The sequence below is a fragment of the Hemiscyllium ocellatum genome, chromosome 5 (genome assembly GCF_020745735.1).
Source record: "Hemiscyllium ocellatum isolate sHemOce1 chromosome 5, sHemOce1.pat.X.cur, whole genome shotgun sequence".
NCBI classification, from domain to species: Eukaryota; Metazoa; Chordata; class Chondrichthyes; order Orectolobiformes; family Hemiscylliidae; genus Hemiscyllium; species Hemiscyllium ocellatum.
This window is the reverse complement of record NC_083405.1, coordinates 32,327,325-32,352,875: the sequence shown is the minus strand read 5'-3', so window position 1 is coordinate 32,352,875 and position 25,551 is coordinate 32,327,325. Positions and strand designations below refer to the sequence as shown.

Sequence of the window (25,551 nt, the reverse complement as noted above, 5' to 3'; positions counted from 1 at the left end):
GGACCTTTGTGGTTTTCATCTTTTCACCAATGCAGATTACTTTCTATTTTTGTTGCATGTTCCTTGATAATTCAATTTCTTGTTCTTCTTTGCCCTCCCACTATATTTTTTTAAATTTGTTTTCTAGTGTCTTGATATTTTCTCTTATAATATACTCTTCTGCTGTCTATGTTCCTACTGTACATCTCTTTTTGAGCCTAAATTGAGAAATTGTCTTTTTATTTATTGGTGAAGTTCCAAGAATGTTAATTTTCTATTTCATTTCAGTAGAATTAGATATAGTAATGAGTACTGAGCCAGACTTTGTTGTACTAAGAGTGGGCTGATTGCTTATTGAATAAATATTTTTAAACAAGCCATTCAGATATGTTACAACATCGCTGGAGTAGATAAGACTTGAATCTAGGGATACTACCATTGCCCTACAACAGCCCTAATACTTATCTAACTTATTATCATTTAATTGATTTAAAATGTTTTTTGAAAGGGGAAAATCATGAAATAGCTTTGATCGTAAATTTAGATCAGGCTGGCTACATTAGGAAGGGAAAGAGACTCCAAACAATAAACTAGACAAACCTGATAATGGCTAAAATGACAGAAAATCAATGAGTTGTTCCAAAAAAAAACTTAATCCAATACAGAACCAGTTTATAACCCTAAACAATAAAATCTGTTCCTGTCAAAAAGTCAACCATAGACAACTAAAGAGATAAGAAACAAAATAGTGGACTGTGAAAAAAATCTTGAGGTACATTAAAATCATTAAAAATGTTTACAGTTGAATAAAAAAAGGATCAGTATGAACAGGACTGTTCATGAAGGGGCTTCTTAGAACTGATGAGTGATAATGTCAACTAGAGTAAGAAAATAGGGCACATAATAAATATATACTTTGCATCAGTATTTGCAGTATAAAATCAACAAATGAGGTGCCGAAGTAAAGGAATATTAAATAAGGGTCAGGGACTTAGCAAAATTGAAATGGGATAAATAGGTAAAAAGAAAATATTGCACTAGAGAAAGAGAAATCTGCTAGATAAGATGGTTTCATTCCACAATATTAAAGAAAGTACTGTAAGTGAGAAAATTGCAGCTGCTCTATAATTATAATCTTCTAAAGTTCTTTCAACCTGGAACTATTCCTTTAAATTTGAAAATTATGTATGTCATTCTACTTCTTCAGAAAGCTGATATAGGGACACCTGTGAACTATAAACCAATTTGCCGAACATTTGTTGTAGGGATGGTTACTGGAGTCCATTATTAAGTGTAGGATCACTAAACACAATGCAAACATTCAAATGTTCGGAGAGAACCATGTGGATTTATAAAGGGAAGGTCACACCTGTAAAATCTGATTGAATTTTTTCAGAGGTGACTGAAGTGATGGGTAGGACAATGTTGGAATGTTATTGAAGTGGGCCTCCAGAAAAAACATTTGATACATTTTCTCATAAGAGAGTGCCAGCCAAGTTTTAAACTCTTCACCATATTTAATAAAAACTCAGCTGTTGAGATGGAAAGTCATATATTCAAATTTGCTAACAACTCAGAGATAAGTAGTGTTGTAAACAGTATAGATGGAAACAAAATTACAATGATGTTCGTAACTTAAGTAAATAGATAAAACTGCGGCAAATGAATTTTGGTGTCTAGGTGAATGTGAGGTAATCCACTTTGGACTTCAAAAAGGATATAACAAGATAATTTCTAAATGGTGAAAACTCAAACAAAAAGGTCCAAAGAGATATGGAATCCTGGTACATAGATTATCAAAATGTCATGAACAGATGCAGAAATATTTTAAAATGACAGTAGATAGGAATAAAAAGTGATAAATGGATTATATGAAGCCTTAGTTGGATCAGTATTGGAACACTGCGAGCAATTCCAGACTCTACACATTTGAATAACATGTTGGCCATGGACGATCTATGTTTACCAGAAAGATATCTGAAATACCATAATATAAATTATGGTTATGTTTTCATAAAATGAGAAAACTAAGAGGCGATTTTATAGAAATTTAAGGAGAACAGATAGGATAGACGAAAACTATTTCTAATGGTTAGGAATCTAGGAAGAGAAGTTATACCATCAAAATTAGAGTCAGACCTTTCAGGAATGAAGTTAAGAAACACTGCTGCATGCAATGCATGGCAAAAGTTCAAAATTCTCTTCCATGAACAGCAATTAATACTACATTGATTCTTAACTCTAAAACTGAAGCTGTTGGTTTTTGGTTAATTAAAGATATTGAGACATGAAGGGGAAAGACTACATATAGAATTCAGTTACAGATCAACCATCAATGGCAGAATAAGCTGGTGAATGAATTGTCTACTTCTGTTCTTATATAACTCACATTGTTTCCTGACTACAGAAATCATCGGTGGGCTGGATATTGCAAGAGTCCGACATCACTTTAAAACAGCTTCAACACATGTCTTAAAAGCATTATAGCTGGAACAGGGCAGTCATGTATGAAATAAATCTGCTCTGTGAAAGGTTAAGAATCTCTGACAATGATACATATATACACTAAAAGTTTCTATTAATGCTCCAGAAGCCTTGGTGGAAGACCTAGAATGATGGAGTGATGTTTTGCAGTCTGATGGAAAGGATTGATGGCAAGAAATTCTGCAGCTATGTGCGTAGGATCTCGTCATCCAGTCAAAAGCAACAAATATTAATGATGACAGCATTGTACCTTGAATATGGATGCATTGTAGGAAGAACTTTAATGATCTTATCCAAGTTTTCAAGCTGAATGAGTTCACCTTCAGATGGCATTTTTGCCAATCACACCACTTGTCTCTTCCACTTTTTATTCATTACATCCCTATCAATTACACTGCAGCAATTACTGTTAATCTGGACTCTGCTTATCTCACCTTCATGGACTTAGCAGATCTCACATTTACAGAATGGGACAGATGGACTAATTAGAAGTAGCTATGCAGTGATGTACAACATGGAGAGAGTGACAGTGAGAGTCTTCAACATTTAATTCCAAATGTTCCAACTTTAAATCACTCAGTTCCTTGCATCTCCCTTCCAGGAGTAAATTGTTCAAAGTAAGGCCACAAGGGCCAAGACAGGTGAGTAAGAGTCTCTATCCAGCCGCAACTGAAACATTGAAAGTGGAGAACCCTGACATCTGTAGCTTGACACAGTGTTTCATGCTTCACAGTGTGATGTAAGCAATGCCTGCTATGTGCCGACAATGGGTAAATAGAAAGCGACTGCTTTCACAAATCGGCTTCAATTTCCCAGGAAGACAATCATTATTGTTGCACCATAGACATTGGTAAGGAAAACTCATTATCTTAGGCTAATGCCCAAAGCACACAGAACATAGTACCTGCAGGTGTGTTTCGGCATTGTTGTATAAGCGTCAATGTAATTGTGTTGCCTTTTGAAGGGGCCTCACATCCATCAAAATTGAAATCCCCTCCAACCACTCCACCTCTGTGTTTCAGGAGACCTTTCCATAACATTAATTGTGAACCTTGCAGAGTGCGTATTCATATTGTTTGCAATTATATCATTCTGCATGTGAAATGCATGCCATGTACAAGGAGTCAGGGTGCAAATGCTGGTCACAGACAACGTCAACCATGTTATTGGTCCTTGCAAATTACAAATAGATATCACTGTGAAGCAGAAATAATTATATGTGCCCTTAAAAGAGGGACCTGTGGGCCACAATATGCACAGCTAATGGAAGATGACCTACGATGCAATATGGCTCAGAACAAATTCCTTGTCCACCCACACAGTAAGAGTAATGCAACACTCCCTTATATACAATGATGTCTCTTGTGGGTTATGTGGGGCTAGGAGGAAAGTTTCCATATGCATGCAGAATTTAGACAATCTACTAATTTATTTGCCACACGAGTGGTGGACCACTTGACAAAATAAGGTATTATGTCAAAGTACCAAGATGAGATAATATTTTGCCCTCCTTGTCAGAATGCTACTCACTCTACTGAGGAGCATGTTAAGCTGTCATTTGTCAGGGATGTGACAGTTAACTATTCTCATTGATAGGAACCTGTTCTGATCCTTATGTTCCTGATATAGGTTCATTGCAAGACTGATAGACCCAGCACAGCAGGTGTGATTGTTGCTATTGCTGGTATGCAACAAAAGCTCAGGGAGATGAAGGAGGAACAGATGTGCCAGCAAAACTGAATCAGCAGAAACTGACACAGAAATTGAACAGCTTCCACTCAAAACATGAAGTGCATATGGCTGGAGGACCTCTCAGGATATGGGGGAGATAGAGGAAGTTCACAGTCATTTGTCCTCAATGTAATTTCCTCCATATATGAGCAAGGCACAGTTTTGACGCAAGCTGAGGATATCCTGGATTATTTTACATAACTATGCCAGCTGCTGGAACAGGTTCTGTCATCTGAAGAATTGATGACCATCCAATTGTAGTGGCTGTCAAAGTGACAACTACTTTGAATATGTTTGCAACTGGTTCCTTCCATGGAGCCACAGAGGATCCACCCATAAATGCAAAAAGACAATGACTGAGGCCATTTCAGTGCAATCACACCAGTTTAATTTGTTTCTCCATGATGAGGTTTGTGCTACAGTCGAGGCAGTATGATTTGACAACATAACTGGCCTCCTCCAAGTGAAAGCACTATCATCTGTATGCGTATGTCACATTGTCACATTGACAGGGTCACATCATAATGCAGAGATCAACTATTGAAAAGGGTTCTATTTCATCACTGTGCAAGTAATTTGTAATCATTGGTACCACTTCCTAGAGGTTTGCATCCAGTACTCTGTCACCTGCCATGATTCCTGCATCCTTAATAGCACTGATGTTTCTGTTGTATTTGAGGATTCAAATACCCCACAAGGTTGCCTAATGGGGATCAAGGTCTATCCACTGCAACAATGACTGATGGCTACTACACAATTCCCCTAACTGAGGCAGAGCATTGCTACAATGCAGGCTAATCTTCAACCAGGGCCAAGTTATGATTAACAAACACCTTCTTCACTCTCCTATCTACCTGCGACTCCACTTTCAAGGAGCTATGAACCTGCACTCCAAGGTCTCTTTGTTTAACAAAACTCTCCAGGACTTTACCATTAAGTGTATAAGTCCTGCTAACATTTGCTTTCCCAAAATGCAGCATTTATTTATCCAAATAAATTTATCTTAGATAATGTATTTATCTAAATTAAACTCTATCTGCCACTTCTCAACCCATTGGCCCATCTGATCAAGATCCTGTTGTAATGTGAGATAACCTTCTTTGCTGTCCACTACACCTCCAATTTTGGTGTCATCTGCAAACTTACTAACTATACCCCTTATGACAAAAAGTAGTGGACCCAGCACCGATCCTTGTGGCACTCTACAGGTCACAGGCTCCAGTCTGAAAAACAACCATCCACCACCACCCTCTGTCTTCTACCTCTGAGCCCGTTCTGTATCCAAATGGCTAGTTCTCCCTGTATTCCATGAGATCTAACCTTCCTAACCAGTCTCCCATGGGGATCCTTGTCGAATGCTTTACTGAAGTCCATGTGGATCACGTCCACTGTTCTGCCCTCATCAATCCTCTTTGTTACTTCTTCAAAAAACTCAAATCAAATTTGTGAGACATGATTTCCCACGCGCAAAGCCATATCGACTATCCCTAATTAGTCATCCGGTTTCCAAATACATGTACATCCTGTCCCTCAGGATTCCCTCCAATAACTTGCCCACCAGGAACATCAGGCTCGTTGATATATGGAAGCCTTCAAACAATGAAAAAATTAACTTTTATATATAAACACCAAAAGTGAACAAAAATCAAATAAACTGAGGCAGCATTTCCCTCCTTGAGCACAAACAAACTGCTTGCATGTTGAGCTCAAGGTAGAAGACAGAGGGTGGTGGTGGACAATTGTTTTTCAGACAGGAGGCCTATGACCAGTGGAGTGCCACAAGGATCGGTGCTGGGTCCACTACATTTCGTCATTATATAAATGATTTGGTTGTGAGCATAAGAGGTAAAGTTAATAAGTTTGCAGATGACATTGATAAGATGGGCCAATGGGCTGAGAAGTGGCAGATGGAGTTTAATTTAGATAAATGTGGGGTGCTGCATTTTGAGAAAGCAAATCTTATCAGGAGTTATACATTTAATGGTAAGGTCCTGGGGAGCGCTGCTGAACAAAGAGACCTTGGAGTGCAGGTTCATAGCTCCTTGAAAGTGAGTCGCAGGTAGATAGGATAGTGAAGAAGGCATTTGGTATGCTTTCCTTTATTGGTCAGAGTATTGAGTACAGGAGTTGGGAGGTCATGTTGCGGCTGTACAGGACATTGGTTAGACCACTGTTGGGATATTGAGTGCAATTCTGGTCTCCTTCCTATCGGAAAGATGATGTGAAACTTGGAAGGGTCCAGAAAAGATTTACAAGGACGTTGCCAGGGTGGAGGATTTAAGCTATAGGTAGAGGTTGAACAGGCTGGGGCTGTTTTCCCTGGAGCATCGGAGGCTGAGGAGTGACCTTAGGGGTTTACAAAATCATGAGGGACATGGATAGGATAAATCGACAAAGTTTTTTCCCTGGGGTGGGGGAGTCCAGAACTAGAGAGCATAGGTTTAGGGTGAGAGGGAAAAGATATAAAAGAGACCTCAGGGGCAATTATTTCATACAGAAGGTGGTACGTGTATGGAATGAACTGCCACAGGAAGTGCTGGAGACTAGTGCAATTGCAACATTTAAAAGGCATCTGGATGGGTATGTGAATAGGAGGGGTTTGGAGGATATGGGCAAGTGGGACTAAATTGGATTGAGGTGTCTGGTTGACATGAACGAGTTGCACCGTATGGTCTGTTTCCGTGCTGTACATCTCTATGATTCTATGACTCTATATATGTGATGACAACATGCTGGACAAAAATAAGTTGGTGGTCTACGAATGGATTGAGGAAGGAGCAGAGTCGACTTAGGAAGGGCTATAAGATGGGATGACAAATAAGTTATACAGTTTAGCACTTGAACAGTGATTGGAATAGTGATTGGAGTAGTAGTTGTATGGAGAAGAAAGCGTCAGCCATAACATCTATGTGCTGTGAGGAATGCCAGTTTGTGAACGCTGTACCATTATATTAATGAAGTTAAAAATCACACAACACCAGGTTATAGTCCAGGTTTGTTTAGAAGTACTAGCTTTGAGAGTGTTGCTCCATCATCAGGTAACTCGTGAGGCAGGATCATAAGACACAGAATTTGTGGAAAAGGTCACAATGTCATGCAATTAAAATTATATATTGAACAAACCTAGATTGCTGTTAAGTCTTATGCAAAATTGTCATCAAACCAGCAGATAAAGGAGGAGCCATCATCATTCAGAATAGAACAGATTACTGCAAGGAAGTGTATGAAAAACTGAACAGCCTGGAACACTACAGGCAACTACCAGCCAATTCGATCAAAGGACACACCCATGAACTGAACAGATTGATCAATACTTCTGATCCAATACCCTGTGCACTCTCACCCCAAGTACTTCTCGTGGAGGGGAGTACTACTGTCTTCCGAAGATGCACAAAGCCAACACACCTGGTCATCCCATCATGTCAGCCAATGGTACCCTCTATAAGAATCTCTCTGGCTATGTCGAAGGCATCTTGAAACCCATTGGACAGGGGACCCCCAGCTTCTGTCGCAATACTACAGATTTCTTACAGAAACTCAGCATCCATCGAACTGGAAACATTCCTCGTCACAATGGACGTTTCAGGACTTCACACCAGCATTCCCCACGATGATGACATCGCTACAGTATCCTCAGTACTCAATACCAACAACTGCCAATCTCCAAGCACTATCCTACAACTCATCCCCTTCATCCACGACCACAACATTTTCATCTTTGACAATCAGTTCTTCATACAGACACACAGAACAGCCATGGGGACCAAATTTGCACCCGAATATACCAACATGTTCATTCACAAGTTCAAACAAGACTTCTTTATTGCACAGGATCTCCAACCAGCACTTTGCACCAGATATATTGATGACATTTACTTCCTCTGAATCTATGGCGAGGAGTCACTGAAACAACTGCACAGTGATATCAACGAGTTTCATCCGACCATCAGACCTACCATGGACTACTCTTTAGTATCTGTCTCATTCTTGGACACAAGCATCTCCATCAAGGATGGGCACATCAGTATCTCACTCTGTCGCAAACCCAAGGATAATGATGCTACACTTCTCTAGTTTCCACACTAAACATATTGAAACAGCCATCCTCAACAGACAAGCCCTATGCATACACAGGATCTTAGGGAGTTTAGGGAGAGTTCACATGTTACTGAGGGTCATATCTGCAATAAAATGGCACGGTAGCTCAATGGTTAGCATTGCTGCCTCACAGCACCAGGGTCCCAGGCTCGATTCGAACCTTGGGTCACCGTCCGTGTGGAGTTTGCACATTCTCCCCATGTCTGCGTGGGTTTCCTCCGGGTGCTCCGGTTTCCTCCCACAGTCCAAAAATGTGCAGGTCAGGTGGATTGGCCATGCTAAATTGCCCATAGTGTTAGATGCGTTAGTCAGAGGGAAATGGGTTTGGGTGGGTTAGTCTTTGGAGGGTCGGTGTGGACTGGTTGGGCGACAGTTAGAGGCAATGAGGAATTTTCAAGAGCAAGGGGGTGTGATGGAAAGCAGTTATAGGAAGGGAAAAAAGTTGCAGATATGTCACATAGGTGGGATAACTCCAGGAAAGGTAAGAGAGGTGGCAGATAGTGCAGGAGTCTTCTGTGGCTATCCCCATTTCAAACAAATGTGCTGTTTTGGAAAAGGTTGGGGAGATGGATTCTCAGGGGAATGTAGCACAAACAACCAAGTCTCTGGTATTGAGACTGGATCTAATGCAATGAGGGGTATGTTGGGTTCCAAGAGATCGATTGTGTTAGGGGACTCTTGTCGTCCGAGCCACAGACAGGCGTTTCTGTGACCAGCAACGAAAAATCAGACTTGTGTGTTGCCACCCTATTGCCAGGATCAAGGATGTCTCAGAGAGAGTGCACAATGTTCTCAAGGGGAAGAGGGCCCAGCAGGAGGTCATTGTACACATTGGAACCAAAGACATAGAAAGGGAAAGGATGAGATTCTGAAGGGAGAATATAGAGAGTAGGCAGGAATTTAAAAAGATCCTTGAGAGTAGTAATATCTGAATTACTCCCAGTGTTGCAAGCTAGTGAGGGTTGGAAAAGGAGGATGGAGCAGATGATTGCATGGCTGAGGAGCTGGTGTATGGGAGTAGGATTCACATTTTTGGATCATTGGAATCTATTCTGGGGTAGAAGTGACCTGCAGAAGGACAGATTGCAAGGGGAATTGAATTGGAAGGGGATTCATACTCTGGCAGGGAGATTTGCTAGAGTTGCTAAGGAGGATTTAAACTAGTAAGGTGGAGGTGGTCGGGGGAGGGGAGGCGGTGCGGTGTTGGTAGATGGGACCCAGGGAGATAGTGAGGAAAGAGGTCAATCTGAGACTGGTACAGCTGAGAAAAGAAGTGAGTCAAATGGTCAGGGCAGGCAGGGACAAAGCAGAAAACAAGGTAGGACAGACTGATAAATTAAACTGCATTTATTTCAATGTAAGAGGCCTAACAGGGAAGGCAGATGAACTCAGGGCATGATTGGGAACATGGGACTGGGATACTATAGCAATTACAGAAACATGGCTCAGGGATGGACAGAACTGGCAGCTTAATGTTCCAGAACAGAAATGCTACAGGAAGGATAGAAAGAGAGACAAGAGAGGAGGGAGAGCGGCGTTTTTGATAAGGGATAGCATTACAGCTGTACTGAGGGAGGATATTCCCAGAAATACATCCAGGAAAGTTAGTTGGGTGGAACTGAGAGATAATAATGGGATGACCACCTTACTGGGATTGTTTTATAGACCCCCTAATAGTCAGAGGGAAATTGAGAAAGACATTTGTAAGGAGATTTCACTTATCGATAAGAATAATAGGGTGGTAATGGTAAAGGATTTTAACTTTCCAAACATAGATTGGGACTGTCATAGTGTTAAGGGTTTAGATGGAGAGGAATTTGTTAAGTGTGCACAAGAAAATTTTCTGATTCATTGTGTGGATGTACCTACGAGAGAAGGTGCAAAACTTGACCTACTCTTGGGAAGTATGGCAGGGCAGGTGATTGAGTTGTCAGTGGAGGAGCAATTTGATGCCAGCGACCATAAATCTATTAATTTTAAAATAGTGATGGAAAAGGATAGACCAGATCTAAAGGTTGAAGTTCTCAATTGGAGGAAGGCTAATTTTGACGGAATCAGGCAAGAACTTTCAAAAGCTGACAGGGGGCAGATGTTCACAAGTAAAGGGATGGCTGCAAAATGGGAAGCCTTCAGAAATGAGATAACAAGAATCCAGAGAAAGTATATTCCTGTTAGGGTGAAAGGAAAAGCTGGTAGGTGTACGGAATGCTGGATGATGAAAGAAATTGAAGGTTTGGTGAAGAAAAACAAGAAAGTATATGTCAAATGTAGACAGGATACATCAAGTGAATCCTTAGAGTATAACTCTGTGGGGGGCTAGAGAAGTGATTGCTGGGCCTCTTGCAGAGCTTTTTGTATCATTGATAGTCACAGGTGGGGTGCCGGAAGACTGGCAGTTGGCTAACGTGGTGCCACTATTTAAGAAAGGTAGTAAGGACAAGCCAGGGAACTATAGATCGGTGAGCCTGATGTCGGTGGTGGGCAAGTTGTTGGAGGGAATCCTGAGCGACAAGATGTACATGTATTTGGAAAGGCAAGGACTGATTAGAGATAGTCAACATGACTTTGTGCATGGGAAATGATGTCTCACAAACCTAACTGAGTTTTTTGAAGAGTGGTAGAAGTGATCTATATGGACTTCAGTAAGGCGTTCGACAAGGTTCCCCATGAGAGATTGGTTAACAAGGTTAGATTTCATGGCATACAGGGAGAACTAATCATTTGGATACAGAACTGGCTCAAAGGTAGAAGACAGAGGGTGGTGGTGGACGGTTGTTTTTCAGACTGGAGGCCTGTGACCAGTGGAGTGCCACAAAGATCGGTGCTGGGTCTAGTACTTTTCGTCATTTATATAAATGATTTGAGTGTGAGCTTAAGAGGTAAACTTAGTAAGTTTGCAGATGACACCAAAATTGGAGGTGTAGTGGACAGCGAAGAAGATTATCTTGGGATTACAACGGGATCTTGATCAGATGGGCCAATGGACTGAGGAGTGACAGATGGAGGTTAATTTAGATAAATGCAAGGTGCTGCATTTTGGGAAAGCAAATCTAGGCAGGACTTATACACTTAATGGTAAAGTCCTGGGTAGTATTGCTGAACAAAGAGACCTTGGAATGCAGGTTCATAGCTCCTTCAAAGTAGAGTCGCAGGTTGATAGGATAATGAAGAAGGCATTTGTTATGCTTTCCTTTATTGGTCAGAGTATTGAGTACATGAGTTGGGAGGTCATGTTGTGGCTGTATAGGACATTGATTTGGCCACTTTTGGAATATTGCGTGCAATTCAGGTCTTCTTCCTATTGGGGTTCAAAAGGGTTCAGTTCAAAAGGGTTCAGAAAAGATTAACAAGGATGTTGCCGGGGTTGGAGGATTTGAGCTATAGGGAGAGACTGAACAGGCTGGGGCTGTTTTCCCTGGAGCGTCGGAGGCTGAGGGGTGACCTTACAAAGCTTTATAAAATCATAAGAGGCATTGATAAGTCTTTTCCCTGGGGTGGGTAAGTCCAGAACTAGAGGGCATAGGTTTCAGATGAGAGGAAAAGATATAAAAGAGACCTGAGGGGAATCTTTGTTATGCAGAGAGTGGTGCGTGCGTGGAATGGGCTGCTAGAGGAAGTGGTGGAGGCTAGTACAATTGCAACATTTAAAAGGCATCTGGATGGGTATATGAATAGGAAGGATTTAGAGGGATGTGGGCCGAGTGCTGACAAGTGGGGCTAGATTAGGGTAGGCTATCTGGTCGGCATGGATGAGTTGGACCAAAGGGTCTGTTTTTGCGCTGTACATCTCTTTGACTCTATGACTCTATCTGTTCAGATGAGGAGGAATGAAATGTACATTTGAAGGTGCTGAAGGAAGCACTCATAAGAACAGGGTATGATGCTCAACTCATTGCTCACCAATTCCAACATGCCACAGTGAAAAACCATAATGACCTCCTCAGGAGACAGGCACGAATGCAACCGTAGGGTACCCTTTGTGCTCCAGTACTTCCCAGAAGTGGAAAAACTATGCCATGTTCTTCACAGCCAACAACACATTATCGATGAGGATGAGCACCTCGCCAAGACCTTCCCTACACTTCCACTTCTCGCCTTTAAGCAGCCGTCAAATTTTAAACAGGCCATTGTTTGCAGTCAACTACCCAGCTGTCAGGACAACATCGACCACAACACTGTACAACCTGTCGTGTGATGTGTCGGAGTTTTGACATGGATACCACCATTACACATGGGGACACCACCCACCATGTATGCAGCAGGTACTCATGTGACTCAGCCAATGTTGTCTAACTCATATGCTGCAGGCAAGGGTGCTCCAAGGCATGGTACATTGGCGAGACCAAGCAGACGCTACGACAATGGATGAATGGACACCACATAACAATTACCAGACAGGGATGTTCCCTCCTGATCAAGGAACACTTCAGCTGTCAGGGACATTCGGCCTTGGATCTTCGGGTGACTATCCTCCAAGGTGGACTTCAGGATACACAACTACGCAGAGTGGTCGAGCAGAGGCTGATAGCCAAGTTCGGTAGCCATGAGGATGGCCTCAACAGGGACCTTGGGTACATGTCACACTACAGGTGACCCCATTGCATGATACACTCTCTCACACATACACACATTCATGTGGGCACACGCATACACACACACTTACATCCCCACACATTCACGCAAACCCTCTCTCATACACAAGCTTTCTCTCTCATATGCAAACATATACACCCCCCACACTCACACTCACCCTCTCACAGGTTTTTACCCCATCACACTCATACATATTTTTTCAAGCTTGCACACATGTAAGCACACACTCTCTCACATGCATTCACATTCACACGCAAACACACACATGCACACAAACTCTGTATCTCTCTCCTGCATGCACACACACATATAGTTTATGTATTTACAGGTACATTCTATTTTTGCTCAAAAAGCACACAACCTGCAGGCAGTCAATCCGTATAAAATTTTATAAATTCCTACTTTGGAAATAGAACCAGTCTAACTCAAGATTGGGATACAGACAGACATTAATTCATTGTCTGAGCTGAGATGTCACTTTTTTTTATAAAACCTAAAATTATCTCGAGAATGTGACTTAAAAGAAGTTCTGAGATTTACATATTAATGAACCGAAACCTACAACCAATTCTAAAAGATGAAAGACTTAACAGCAATCTAGGTTTATTTGATATATTGTTTTAATTGCATGACACTGTGATCTTTTGTGACGAATTCTGTGTCTTATGTTCCTGCCCCACTAGTTACCTATTGAAAGTGCAGCGCTCTGGAAGCCACTACTTCCAATTCAACCTGTTGGACTATAACATGATGTTGTGTGATTTTTAACTTTGTCCATCCCAGTCCGACACGACATCTCCATATCATTATATTGTTGGTGAAGGGCAACTCCATTCTGCAAAGGCTCAGCCGAGTGCACGGCCAGAGTTCAATAACTGCATTGGCACTAGGCGTGATGGTCTATTTTTAAATGTTCAAGCATTGGTGAATTCTTCAAGCTATGGTAAGTGGTAGAACTGTGCAAATGCCGGATGAGAGGAGCCAAATGAGCAGGATTGATTGTTAACGGTGCATGTTTAGGACCATAACGTGTGAAAACAGAGTAGGTCTTGTGGAGAGAAACCTTCCATGAAACTCAACAAAAGTGACACTTTGTCAAAATATGTAAGATTCAACCTATAGTCTTTAAAAAGATTAGAATACATAGAAACTATTCACAGCCTTTTGAAATCTGAAACTGTAATTACCAACAATGATCTGATGAATAGTTACTTACCTTTAAGTGGCCACACCTCATATGATGTTCCCTGAAATGTTTTAAGGCTTTTCCACACAACTTCCTGTGCTTATTTCAATGATTTTTCTGAGTTATTCCCTATCTGAGCTTTCTATGCACTGCTTTCTCAGGAAAAAGTCCAGTTTCAGCACTTTCAAGCTGTCTGTATCTGCAAGTTCTATTTGAATTGCTTATGTTGCTGGATGATAGGCCTAGAAAATAATATGCTAAAATGTTAAAATAAAAGTCCATTGTCTAGCAAAGTTTGAAGTAAATTTTAAAGACATAACACAATTACTTTGTGAAACATTTACTTTATGCTGTTGGTGATCTTGCATTAACCTCATACCCACAGTCAACAAATTTAGCATTTAATTTAAACATTTTTTTCTAAACCACACTTTAAATATCATAAACAACAAGATACAGTATAGTAATGGTATATTGAAGGAATATTTATTTCATCAGATTTTTTGCAGGCAGAAGACTTAATGCAAGATTTAGAAGAAATGCTGAAGCAAATTAAAGAATCTGACATTTGTACTAAATCAGTCATGATGGACAAGCAAGAATGCAGCAAAAAGCATCATCAGGAATATAGGGTATGTTTAGAAATGACATATAACAAATAAAATGAGGATTTTATTCAGGCCACTGTTTATTGTTCAATAGTAAATGTTATTTTATCTGATTACGGTCATTTGATTATTTTCCATCTATAAAATATGCCTGATTATGTGATTTGAACTCCAGATAATTGTTTTTGTGTCTTTAATTCATAGAGGGTAGGAGAGATCAACTGATAAAGATGTCCTTAAACAAAAGGCAAAATGGATGTGTTAGTAAAGAAACAGAGTTTTATTCTCTCAGGAAATTAAAAGATTGAAGATTGTTTTGGAAAAAGGCAAGAAAGCAGTCATGAAAATAATGAATCACAGAGCACACTAAAAAGATTATATGGTGTACTCCTTCTCCTGTTTATTTAGTTGTTTCTTTTTCTAGCCCCTCTTCCATAACCAGAGAGTAAGTAAAATTATTGCTAGGGTCTCTGCTATTTCCTCCCTTGCCTCACTCAACAGCCTGGGATACATTTCATCAGGGCATGATAATTTATCTACCTTTAAGCCTGCCAGACTACCCAGAACCTCCTCACTGCCCCGTGCTAATTTCCTTAAGTGTATTACAGTCCTTCTCCTTGATTTCTGTACGCACTTTGTCCCTCTCATGACTAAAGACAGACCCAAAATATTCATTGAGAACCTTACGTATGTCGTCTGACTCCATGCACAAATTACCACTATGGTCCTTAATGAGCCTTCTTCTTTCCATAGTTATCTCTTTCTCCTTAAAGGACTTGGAAAATAATTTGGGATTTTCATTTATTTTACCTGCCATTGTTCTTTCATGCTCTCTTTTTGCTGTCCTAATTTCCTAATTTTTTACGCTCCTGCTATATTCAATATTCTCCATGACTTATGTTATTTTGAACCCTCAGTGTCTACCATAAGCCTCCCTTCTTCTCCATATCAAATCTAGTGTATTCCTCAACATCCAGGGTTTGCTAGGTCTATTGCTCCCACACTTTATCTTTATTGGAACATAATGGCTCTGTACTCTCACTATTTTCTGTGTGAATATGTTCCACTGTTCTGACACAGATTCACCTAAAAGTATCTGGTCTGAGATTTGAAATAAGAATAGGAGAATTAGGTATACTTATATCCTCGTGATTAGTTGCTTCAATGGATGTCTCTTCTCATGGTGGCTAGCATCATCCTCTCCAATGGAAATTAAAACTTAAAGGTGCACTTGTTCTCTTCTAGATTTATTTTCCCTGCTGCTGCTTGATCTTCAATAACTGCCCTTGCAATAAAGGGAAATCTTCCAGTCAATGTCCTGATATAAATTTGGATGATTTGGTTGTCATGTTTGAATAATTTCCAGTGTACGTAAGCTGAAAGTGTGAAGCTTGTGTTATGAAACATGAACTTATTCTGTACTGGATGGAGGCTGAGGATTTCAATTCCTGGTAAGCCCGAGAGTTTGAAACACACAATGAGTACAACCATATCACAGGCTGTTAAAACTCTGCTCGTGCTCTTTTTAAAGCTATGTGAAGGGAAAAGTATACCTGCATGGTGGCGTGGTATGTGAAAGCAAAGACCAAAGGCACTGTATGGCAGCATGGCTGTCCCATTCCATACAAGAGTAGATATCACCAGGAGAGAGACTGCTGAAAGAGATGACCAGAAGAGAAGCAATTGGATGAAGATCAGAGGAAGAAGTCCTAAATTAATGTGCAATTTTTTGTGTAGCTCCAGACAGTTAGGGCTCAGAAATCCTGGGAGCTGATAAGGGTGGACCAAAGTAGAATCCCACTTGACCATTCACTACAGTTGAGATTCAGACAAAACTGTCTGAAGATCATTTGACTTTGTGCTGCTGGCTGCTGGTTCAAAGGTAGCCCTTTTGATAAATACTGATCTACTCAGAGAGCCAAATGAGTTGGAGTGCAGCCTGGTTACTGTAGAGGATCACAGTTTCTGTAGGAAATTAAACTACTGGGAAGTGAACAGACATTGAAAAAGTCTAAGTCAGGATAGTTTTTGAGGGAAAATCAGAGTTTAGATCTTTGGATGTAAAGAATTGAAATCCCTGAGGGGGAAGACAGAGTGTGAATAATATTTCATGACTTAGTTTTTATTGACATCTCAGTGGGTTATTGACAGATATGTTGGATCTGTCTTGACTGCATTTGCCTTTCAATGTGCAGTGTGGTGCATTCAGCCACAGTTTGCCTGTCATTCACATTTGTTTTGTGTTCATTCTGCATGTGCAAGTATAAGATAGAATTTGTGAATTCTTTACTTTCTAACTTCTTATAATAAAGTTTGATTTGTTCATTTTAAAACAATGGAGTCTCGTGCCGCTATTTGATTAGTAAGTAGCTGGAATTTCAAACTTTGTCCATTTAAACAATAAGCTAGTTTGTCCCTAACTAGATCATTACTTAAATTTGGCAGTTGGGTACAGGATCATAACACTTGCCCACAGTTGTAATTGTGGGAAGATGAGATAAAACATAAGAGTAGCATGGTTGAGTTTTCACTGATAGTGAATGTTGGTAAGTAAATGCTAGGATTGTGGTGAATTTAACAATGAACTAGGCTGGTGTTTGCTTTTTCATCTTCCAATGCAGCAATTACAAAAGCCACCCAAACATTCAATGCTGCAGTGGAAGGTCAGCTGGGAATCTTGGGATCCATGATTTTTGAAATACAGGTTCAGATTGTTGCCATTATGATCTCAGTGCCCAAAGTGGCAGTAAGGCCTTTCTGGCTGTCCAGCAATTTATGCTCCCGACAGATTACCAGGATTACTGAGGTAATGACAGTGTGTCATAGAGCATGAACATGCTTTTCTCTCCCAGGGATAACAACATTCCTGTTCCCATCGCTGCCACACCAGCACTATCCCTCTTTTGCCTTTCAGTCAACCAGCCAAAACTGTATGATACCCATGCTGAATTGGTGCAGCCCAAAACAGGTTCTTTCAGCTTCAAAGTTGCAGTCTTTCCCAGTTAAAGTTGGCAGCTTTCTACTAGTCATGCTGCATCTATTAAGGCAGTACAGTGTAGAAGTAACGCATCTATAATACAGACTCAAGGAAGTTCACAAGAATGATTTTTCCTGTTTTCATTTGTAATGTTGCTGTATTGCTGGATAATATGGTTCATTGAAGGTTATTTGTTTTTAGCTTTTATTGAGTAATATAGGTCAAGTAGTCTTTGTAATGGGAAATCTGATATAGATTTAACACATGGAATTTTATTAACATTAACAACATTGAAATATCCCTTCACAAATGTTCAGGGCGTTACTATTGATCAGAAATTTAACTGGACAACTCACATTGAAGTTACAAAAGCAGGTCAGAGGCTGGAGTATTTCACTTAGCTGATTTTAGATTGGATTAGATTCCCTGCAGTGTGGAAACAAGCCCTTTGGCCCAACAAGTCCACACTGACCCTCTGAAAAACAACCCACCCAGACCCATTTCCCCCTGACTAATACACGTAACACTATGGGCAACTTAACTTGGCCAATTCACTTGACCTGCACATCTTTGGACAGTGGAAGGAAACCGGAGCACCCAGAGGAAACCCATGTAGACACAGGGAGAATATGCAAACTCCATCCAGATAGTCATCCAAGGTCAGAATTGAACCTTGGTCCCTAGCACTATGAGGCAGCAGTGTTAACCACTGAGCCACTGTGCTGCTGGAACCTGTCTATTATCTGTAAGCAGGGACTGCGACAGAATGCTCTTTATTTGCCCAGGTCAGTGAAACCTTAGCAATACAGCAGTACTTGACACCATCCAAAATAAAGCATCCTGCTTGATTGGCATTCCAACAACCACTTTAAAAATGCAGTGCCTCCATCACCAAGGCATAACAGTTACTGTGTATCATCTACAACATGGCCTGCAACAGTTTACCAGGAATACTTTTACAGCACCTTTCAAACCTTCAACTTCTACAACCTCAATGAACAAGGGCTGCTGATACGTATGAACGCTAGAGGAATATATACAAGATCCCCACGGAGTCACACACTATCTTGACTTGGAAATATATTGCTGTTCCTTCACTGTCACTGGATTAAAATCCTATAACTGCTTTCCTTGAAGCACATACCAAGTGAAGTGCTGTGGTTCAAGAAGGCAGATCATCATCTCCTTATCAAGAACAATAAGAGACAGACAATAAAGATTGGCTTTGCCCGTGGTGCTCACATCCCAAGAACTAATATCAAAATAATCACTCCAGGATAATAGGATAAGTATCATATATTCTTGAGGATTTATTTCTCTTAAACCAGTTTAGCTTGTCCAAGACTTCCAATTGATTGATTTTGAAGCCTTGGTTTTGCTGCGGTATTGTTTTCTTTTTTGGAGAAGTGGGTTCAGCTAAACATATTATTCATGCTTTTCATTGTGATTAAGGAAGTAAACAAGCAATACTTTCAGAAGATTTTCATTCCACAGTTTCTACATTTTCATTTATCGTTTTCAAGTTTTCTCTGACAGCAATAAAACAAGCAGGCGTTGCTGTCATTGATCATAGTGACACAACTCGTTCTTATCAATGTTTGCTGTTGGTTCTTTCACTTATTTCTTGTTAATTCACTATGATTGTCAGGGTCAGTAGCTCAGTTGCCCAGATGGAGAGCAGATAATAACAACAGCACGAGCTTGTTTCCATATGGCTGAGGTAGACTTACAACCTACCTCCTCATCTGACCTGAGAGCACAAAGCAGTGGCAAACCACCACAAAGGAAAATCGATCAAAAAAAAGCTCAGGATGAAGATCAGCAAATAATGAGCTAAGGCCTGTGTCCAGGTAGAACATCCAAATAGTGTTATGATTATATTTACATATGGTTGTGTTATGTTGTCCCGCTTGCCTGTAAACAGATGTGAATCAGCAATTTTTATTAGTTTCAAGTATTTAAATACAAAAGATTTTATTGACAAGTATACTTCTGTTTTTTTTTAGTTATGTGACTGGAAAGCTACAGCTGCTCAAGATACCAAACTGAAAGGTTCCACAGATGATGAAGAAGATTGCATGTTAATTGATGGAATAGAATTTAAGACTGGGAAGTGCATTGAAGAAATCACAAACCAGTTGAAAGAGATTGATATTCTTATGGCTGAGTTAGAAGGGTGCTTTTAAGTTAATGTCTAATGTTTGCTTATTCTTAAATAAGTTGGAAAATATTCATTTAATTTAATGTCTTCATCTTCAGTATTGAGAGGTATGGAGCCTGTAAGCCAGCTGTGGTTTCATTTACCTCAGTTTTAAAAAATGTTTTAAATGTTTCACAATTTGATTCTTCCTTATTGTAATAAAATTTTCCTTTCTGCCTTCTGTTTCTGTCTGTGTTAGGGGTAAATCATTTGTACACTACACCAGGGGTCCTGAAAAATTGTTGTAGCACTACAAATTCAAGTATTACCATGTTACATCATTATGGCAAATAGAAGTCACAATATATACTGTCATGCAATTTTTATTAAACATGTAGATGTTATTTTGATCATGTCTACATGACCTGCTAATTTGTTTTATTGACAAAATAATTAATTATGGATGACCAGACGGAATGGTGATGAGGCAACAAATGAAACAAAGGGTGCAATCTTACATGGCCCTGAGTATCTGCGCTGTGGGGAGATGAATGGCAAAATTGGATGAGAAATCCAGTGAGACCCATCTTGACACTGAGATAATCTTTCTTCATCTTTAAGCTATTCACGGGTGGCATTCCCCTTACAATAAATTAATAAACTTTTATTAGGTTCCTAATTACTTGCTGTACCAATGTATTAACCTTTTGTAACAACCAGATCCTTCTGCACCTCAGACCTCTGCAATTCCTGCCCATTTAGATTTTATTTTATTTTATTCATCCTGCCATAATGAACAATTTTACATTTTCCCACATATTACTCTAAGGGGAGCATGGTAGTTAGTACTGCTGCCTCACAGCACCAGGGTTTGATTCCAGGCTCAGGCGAATGTCTGTGTCAAATTTGCACTTTCTCCCTGTGTCTGCATGGATTTCCTCCTGGTGCTCTGTTTCCCTCCCACAGGCTAAAGATGTGCAGGTTAGGTGAATTGCTCACAGTGTTCAGGGATTAGGTGCATTAGTCATGGGAAATGAGCAATAGAGTAGGGGAAATGGGGCTGGATGAGATACTCTTCAGAGGGTCAATGTGGACTTGTTGGGCCAAAATGGCCTGTTTCCATACTATAGGGATTCTGTGATTGTCAGATTTTGCTTACTCACTTAATCTACCTACATCATTTTGTTACCTTCTTATCTACTCTTCACAACTTACTTTCCTAATTCTGTTTCAGTAATTAACAATTTGGCAAGCATGACCTCTGTCCCTTCATCCAAGTCTTTGATATAAATTGCAAACAGCTGAGATCCCAGCACTGATCCTTATGGCACACCACTCAATATATCTTGCCAACCTGAGAAAGACCTATGTATGCCCACTTTCTGTTTCCTGTTAGCCAGCCAATCTTCTATCCATGCCAAAATGTACTATGAGTTTTTATTTTTCAAACTAACTTTGTGGCACTTTATTCCTTAAAGTTCCGGAAATGCACCCATTCCCCTTTATCCACAGCATATGTTACTTACTCAAAGAAGTCCAATAAAATTAGTTAAACATAATTTCTGTGTCATAAGATCATGCTGACTCCGCTTCATTATATTGAACTTATCTGAATGTCCTGCTACAACTTGTTTTGCAATATGTTCGAACATTTTACCTAAGGTAGATGATAAGATAATTGATCTGTTAGTTTTCTGCTTTTGTTTCCCTCCCTGGATTTACTAACTACTCGCAGATAGATGTACTTGCCTTTACTATTCAAACCACAATGTTTAAGAGCAGGAACTGTATAAACCTTTGGTTAAGTCACACTGAGTGCAGTTCTAGAACCCACTTTATGGGAGGGATATGATAGTAATGGAGAGGGTGATGAGGAGATTTACCAGGAAGTTGCCCAGGCTGGAGAGATTGAATTATGAAGAGAGATTTTGAGCGGACTGATAGTGTTTTCCTTAGAGGAGATTGAGAGAGTACGTGATTGAGGTTTATAAAATTATGAGAGGCATAGATAGAGTAGATAAGAAGAAATCATTCCCCTTAATGAAAGAATCAATGACTGGGGGCTTAGATTTAAGGTAAGTGGCAGAGACTTTAGAGAAGTTGAGAGGAACAAGTTTTTCACCCAGGGGATGGTGGGAATCTAGAACTCACTGCCTGTAATATTGGTAGAAACAGAGACCATCTCACACGTAAGAAGTATTTAGTACTGTGCAGCACAAGAATGGGCCCTCTGTCCCATGTCAATGTGCCAGGGCATGCAAGATCATAGGCCAAGTCTTGAAAAATATAATTAGAATAGTTAGGTGGTTGTTCTTCACTGGCATGAACACAGTTGGCTGAAGGGCATTTTTCTGTATTGTAGATGTCTATGATTCTACAAGGAGGGATAAGAGAGTGTAATCTGTAACTAGTTGAGTGCCATCAGGATCAGTGCGTGTGCCACAGTTATTTAGAACATATATTAATGACTTAGCTGAGTAAAGTGAAGCTATTATAGCCAAGTTTACAGGTGACACAAAAAGTGGTGGGAAGGCAAGTGGTGAGGATGATACAAAGAGTCTGCAGAGGATACAGACACGGGTGGCAGGGTGACTCAGTGGTTAGCACTGCTGCCTCACAACACCAGGGAACCAGGTTCAGTTCCATCCTCAGGTGACTGCCAGTGTGGAGTTTGCACATTCTCTCGGTGTCTGCGTGGGTTTCTACCGGGTGCTCCGGCTTCCTCCTGCGGTCCAAAGATGTGCAGGTTGGGTGAATTGGATATGCTAAATTGCCCATAGTGTTAGGTGCATTAGTCAGAGGGAAATGGGTCTGGGCGGGTTATTCTTTGGAGGGTTGGTGTGGACTTGTTGGGCAGAACGGCCTGTTTCCACACTGTAAGGGAACCTAATCTAATCAGGCAAGTGAAGTAAGTGGCAAAGAATTGGCAGATAGAATACAATGTGGGACAATGTGATATTGTGCACTTTGGCTGAAAGAATACAGGAGCGAAATATTCTTTAAAGGGAGAAGGACTGTAAAATGCAGAGATTTTGGTGTCCTCATATGTAATTCATAAAAAGCTAGAATTCAAATTTAGTGGGTAGTAGCGAAGGAAATGGATTATTGGCCTCTGTTTCATAGTGAATGGAATAAAAATGTAGGGAGGCATTGTGAAAACTATACAAGGCACAAGTCAGACCAGCTGGAATACTATGAACAGTTTTGGCATCTTATCTAAGAAAATATATCCTGGAATTGGAAGCAGTCCAGACAATGTTGACTAGATTAATGCCAGGTCTGGAGGGATTATTTTATAGATTGGGCATATGCTCGTTTGAATATAGAAGAATGAGAAGTGATCTCATTGAAACATGTAAGGTTCTTCAGGATATGAAAGGGTAGATGTGGAAAGGTTATTTCCCTTGTGGGAATGTCTAGGACTGGACAGCATAATTGCAGAACATGGCATCAGATATTTAAGACAAAGGTGAGGAGTAATTTCCTCATTCAGAGGGTAGTGATTCTGTGGAATCCTTCATTACAGAGGGCTGTTGAGATCGGGTCATAAAGCAGTGGTTAGTACTGCTGCCTCACAGCACCTGAGACCCGAGTTCAATTCCCGACTCAGGCGACTGACTGTGTGGAGTTTGCACGTTCTCCCCGTGTCTGCGTGGGTTTCCTCCGGGTGCTCCGGTTTCCTCCCACAGTCACAAAGATGTGCGGGTCAGGCGAATTGGCCATGCTAAATTGCCCGTAGTGTTAGGTAAGAGGTAAATGTCAGGGTATGGGTGGGTTGCGCTTCGGCGCGTCGGTGTGAACTTGTTGGGCCGAAGGGCCTGTTTCCACACTGTAAGTAATCTAATCTAATCTAATCTAATCTATATTCAAGACTTATTTTTATTCAGTTCAGGAATTGAGGTTATGGAGAAAAGGCGGAAAAGTGGAGTTGAGCATTAATAGATCAGCCATGATCTCATTGAATGGCAGAGCAGACTGAATGGCTTCCTTCTGCTTTTATGTCTTATGATCTTATGGTAATAACGTACACTGCAATTGATAGACAATTTAACAGAAAAGGTAAGAGCATTAGTACTAGGAGCTGTACTAGAAGTTGTTGAAGTGTATGATGGAGATTATGAGTGTGTCCTTGATCATCTTGGCTTTCTGCCATGGTTCTGAAAGGAACAATTGAGATCGCAATAAAAGGAGTAAGTTAGATTACAGTGCACAGCTGTGTAGTTTGGATTAGGAAAATAAGAACAACATAAATTGGTAAATAAGCTGCAAAGCAAAGGTTATGGTTGTCAGGAAAGAGTTGCTGTCTTAATCAGCAGTGTGTGATAAAAGGAAAGAATTGCTAACAGACCCAAAAGTAGAACTGCATATTGTAATACAGAGATAAAATACCAAAATCAGTGAGAACTGAGAACATGATACATATCTCTCCCTGTTTAGTTGAACTTAAACAAGCAGAAATCATTCATTATTGTTGACAGACCCTCACAGATGAGGACGACTCTCTAAGGGTGAGTCTGCAGGTGGTTGTACAGACTGATGCAGCTACCATAGGCTCTGATCCACTTGGGACAGAAGGTGGTCGTGGGGAAGGGTGGGCTGGAACATTGTTGTGGGAGTACACGTTTGTCACTGATTTTGCCTTGTTTCCACCTTTTCCTGATGCAATTGTCAAGGTGCCTGATGTCTTCCAGGACATACCACCTCCATTTTGGACTGCTTTGGGCCAGTGGTTCCCAGGTGTCTGTGGGAAGGCAGAACTTTGTCAGTGAGGCCTTGAGAGTGTTACTGAAGCATTTCCTCTGTCCATCTGGGGCTCACCTGCTGCTTCAAAACTGGGAGTAGAGCACCTGCTTGGGGAGTCTCATGTTTGTCATGCTGACAAACTGCCCAACCGTCCCATCATAGCCAATCAGGGGTGGTCAGCGCTTCAATGCTGGGGATATTGCCATGGATGAGGACACTGGTGTTAATGTGGCTTTCTTTCCAACGGATTCACAGGATTTCGCGCAGGCAGTGCCTTGAGGTATCTGCTGTAGACAGTCCACATCTCAGACCCATGTAGGAGGGTAGCAACCACCATGAAGTTTGTCAACATCTTTCCCCTTCTGCATGCAAACCGTGATAATGACAAATTACTCCATCACTGACCCATTCTCCGTTTGGACAAGTGTCAAGCAGGGCTTCATCATCGCCCCAATACTGTTCTTCATTGACTTTGCTGCAGTGCTTCCCCTTACCACTGACAAGGCTTCAGTTGGGGTGGAATTAACTTACAGAACCTGTGGGAAATTACTTAACCTGCATCACGTTCAAGATAAAACTAAAGTCAGTGTCATCGAGCTACAGTACACAGATGGTGATTGCATATGTGCAATCTCAGGGAATGTATCCAGACCATCATCAGCACCTTGTCAAGGCATATGAGAGCAGTGGTCTCATCCTGAACATTCGCAAGATGAAGGTCCTTCACCAACCTGCCCTGGCACTGTAGAGCAAAGCCCAATCATCAAGGTCCACAGGGAGGCCTTAGAGAATTGACCACTTCCAATACCTAGGGAGTGTCCTGGAGGCCAAAGTGGAAATTGATGAAGAGATCCAGCACTGCCTCCAGTGTGCTAGTGCATTCTTCGGCCTCTTTAGGAAAAGGGTGTTCGAGGACAGTAACATCAGATCCAACAGCAAGATCATGGTTTACAAATCATTCAACTACAACAAAACCACTGCTGTATCCAAAGCCAGGACAGGTGATTACAGG

General features: G+C 40.8%; 1 protein-coding gene across 1 annotated transcript in view; it reads left to right on the top strand.

The window, feature by feature from the left end:
• LOC132815926 (zinc finger CW-type PWWP domain protein 2-like) overlaps positions 1-19,842 on the top strand; it is a 138,416-nt gene extending 118,574 nt beyond the window's left edge. The window contains exon 7 of the mRNA XM_060825300.1: positions 19,663-19,842. Coding sequence (XP_060681283.1) covers positions 19,663-19,842 — 180 coding nt within the window. The remainder of the gene's footprint in view (positions 1-19,662) is intronic.
• Positions 19,843-25,551: the final 5,709 nt, after the last annotated feature.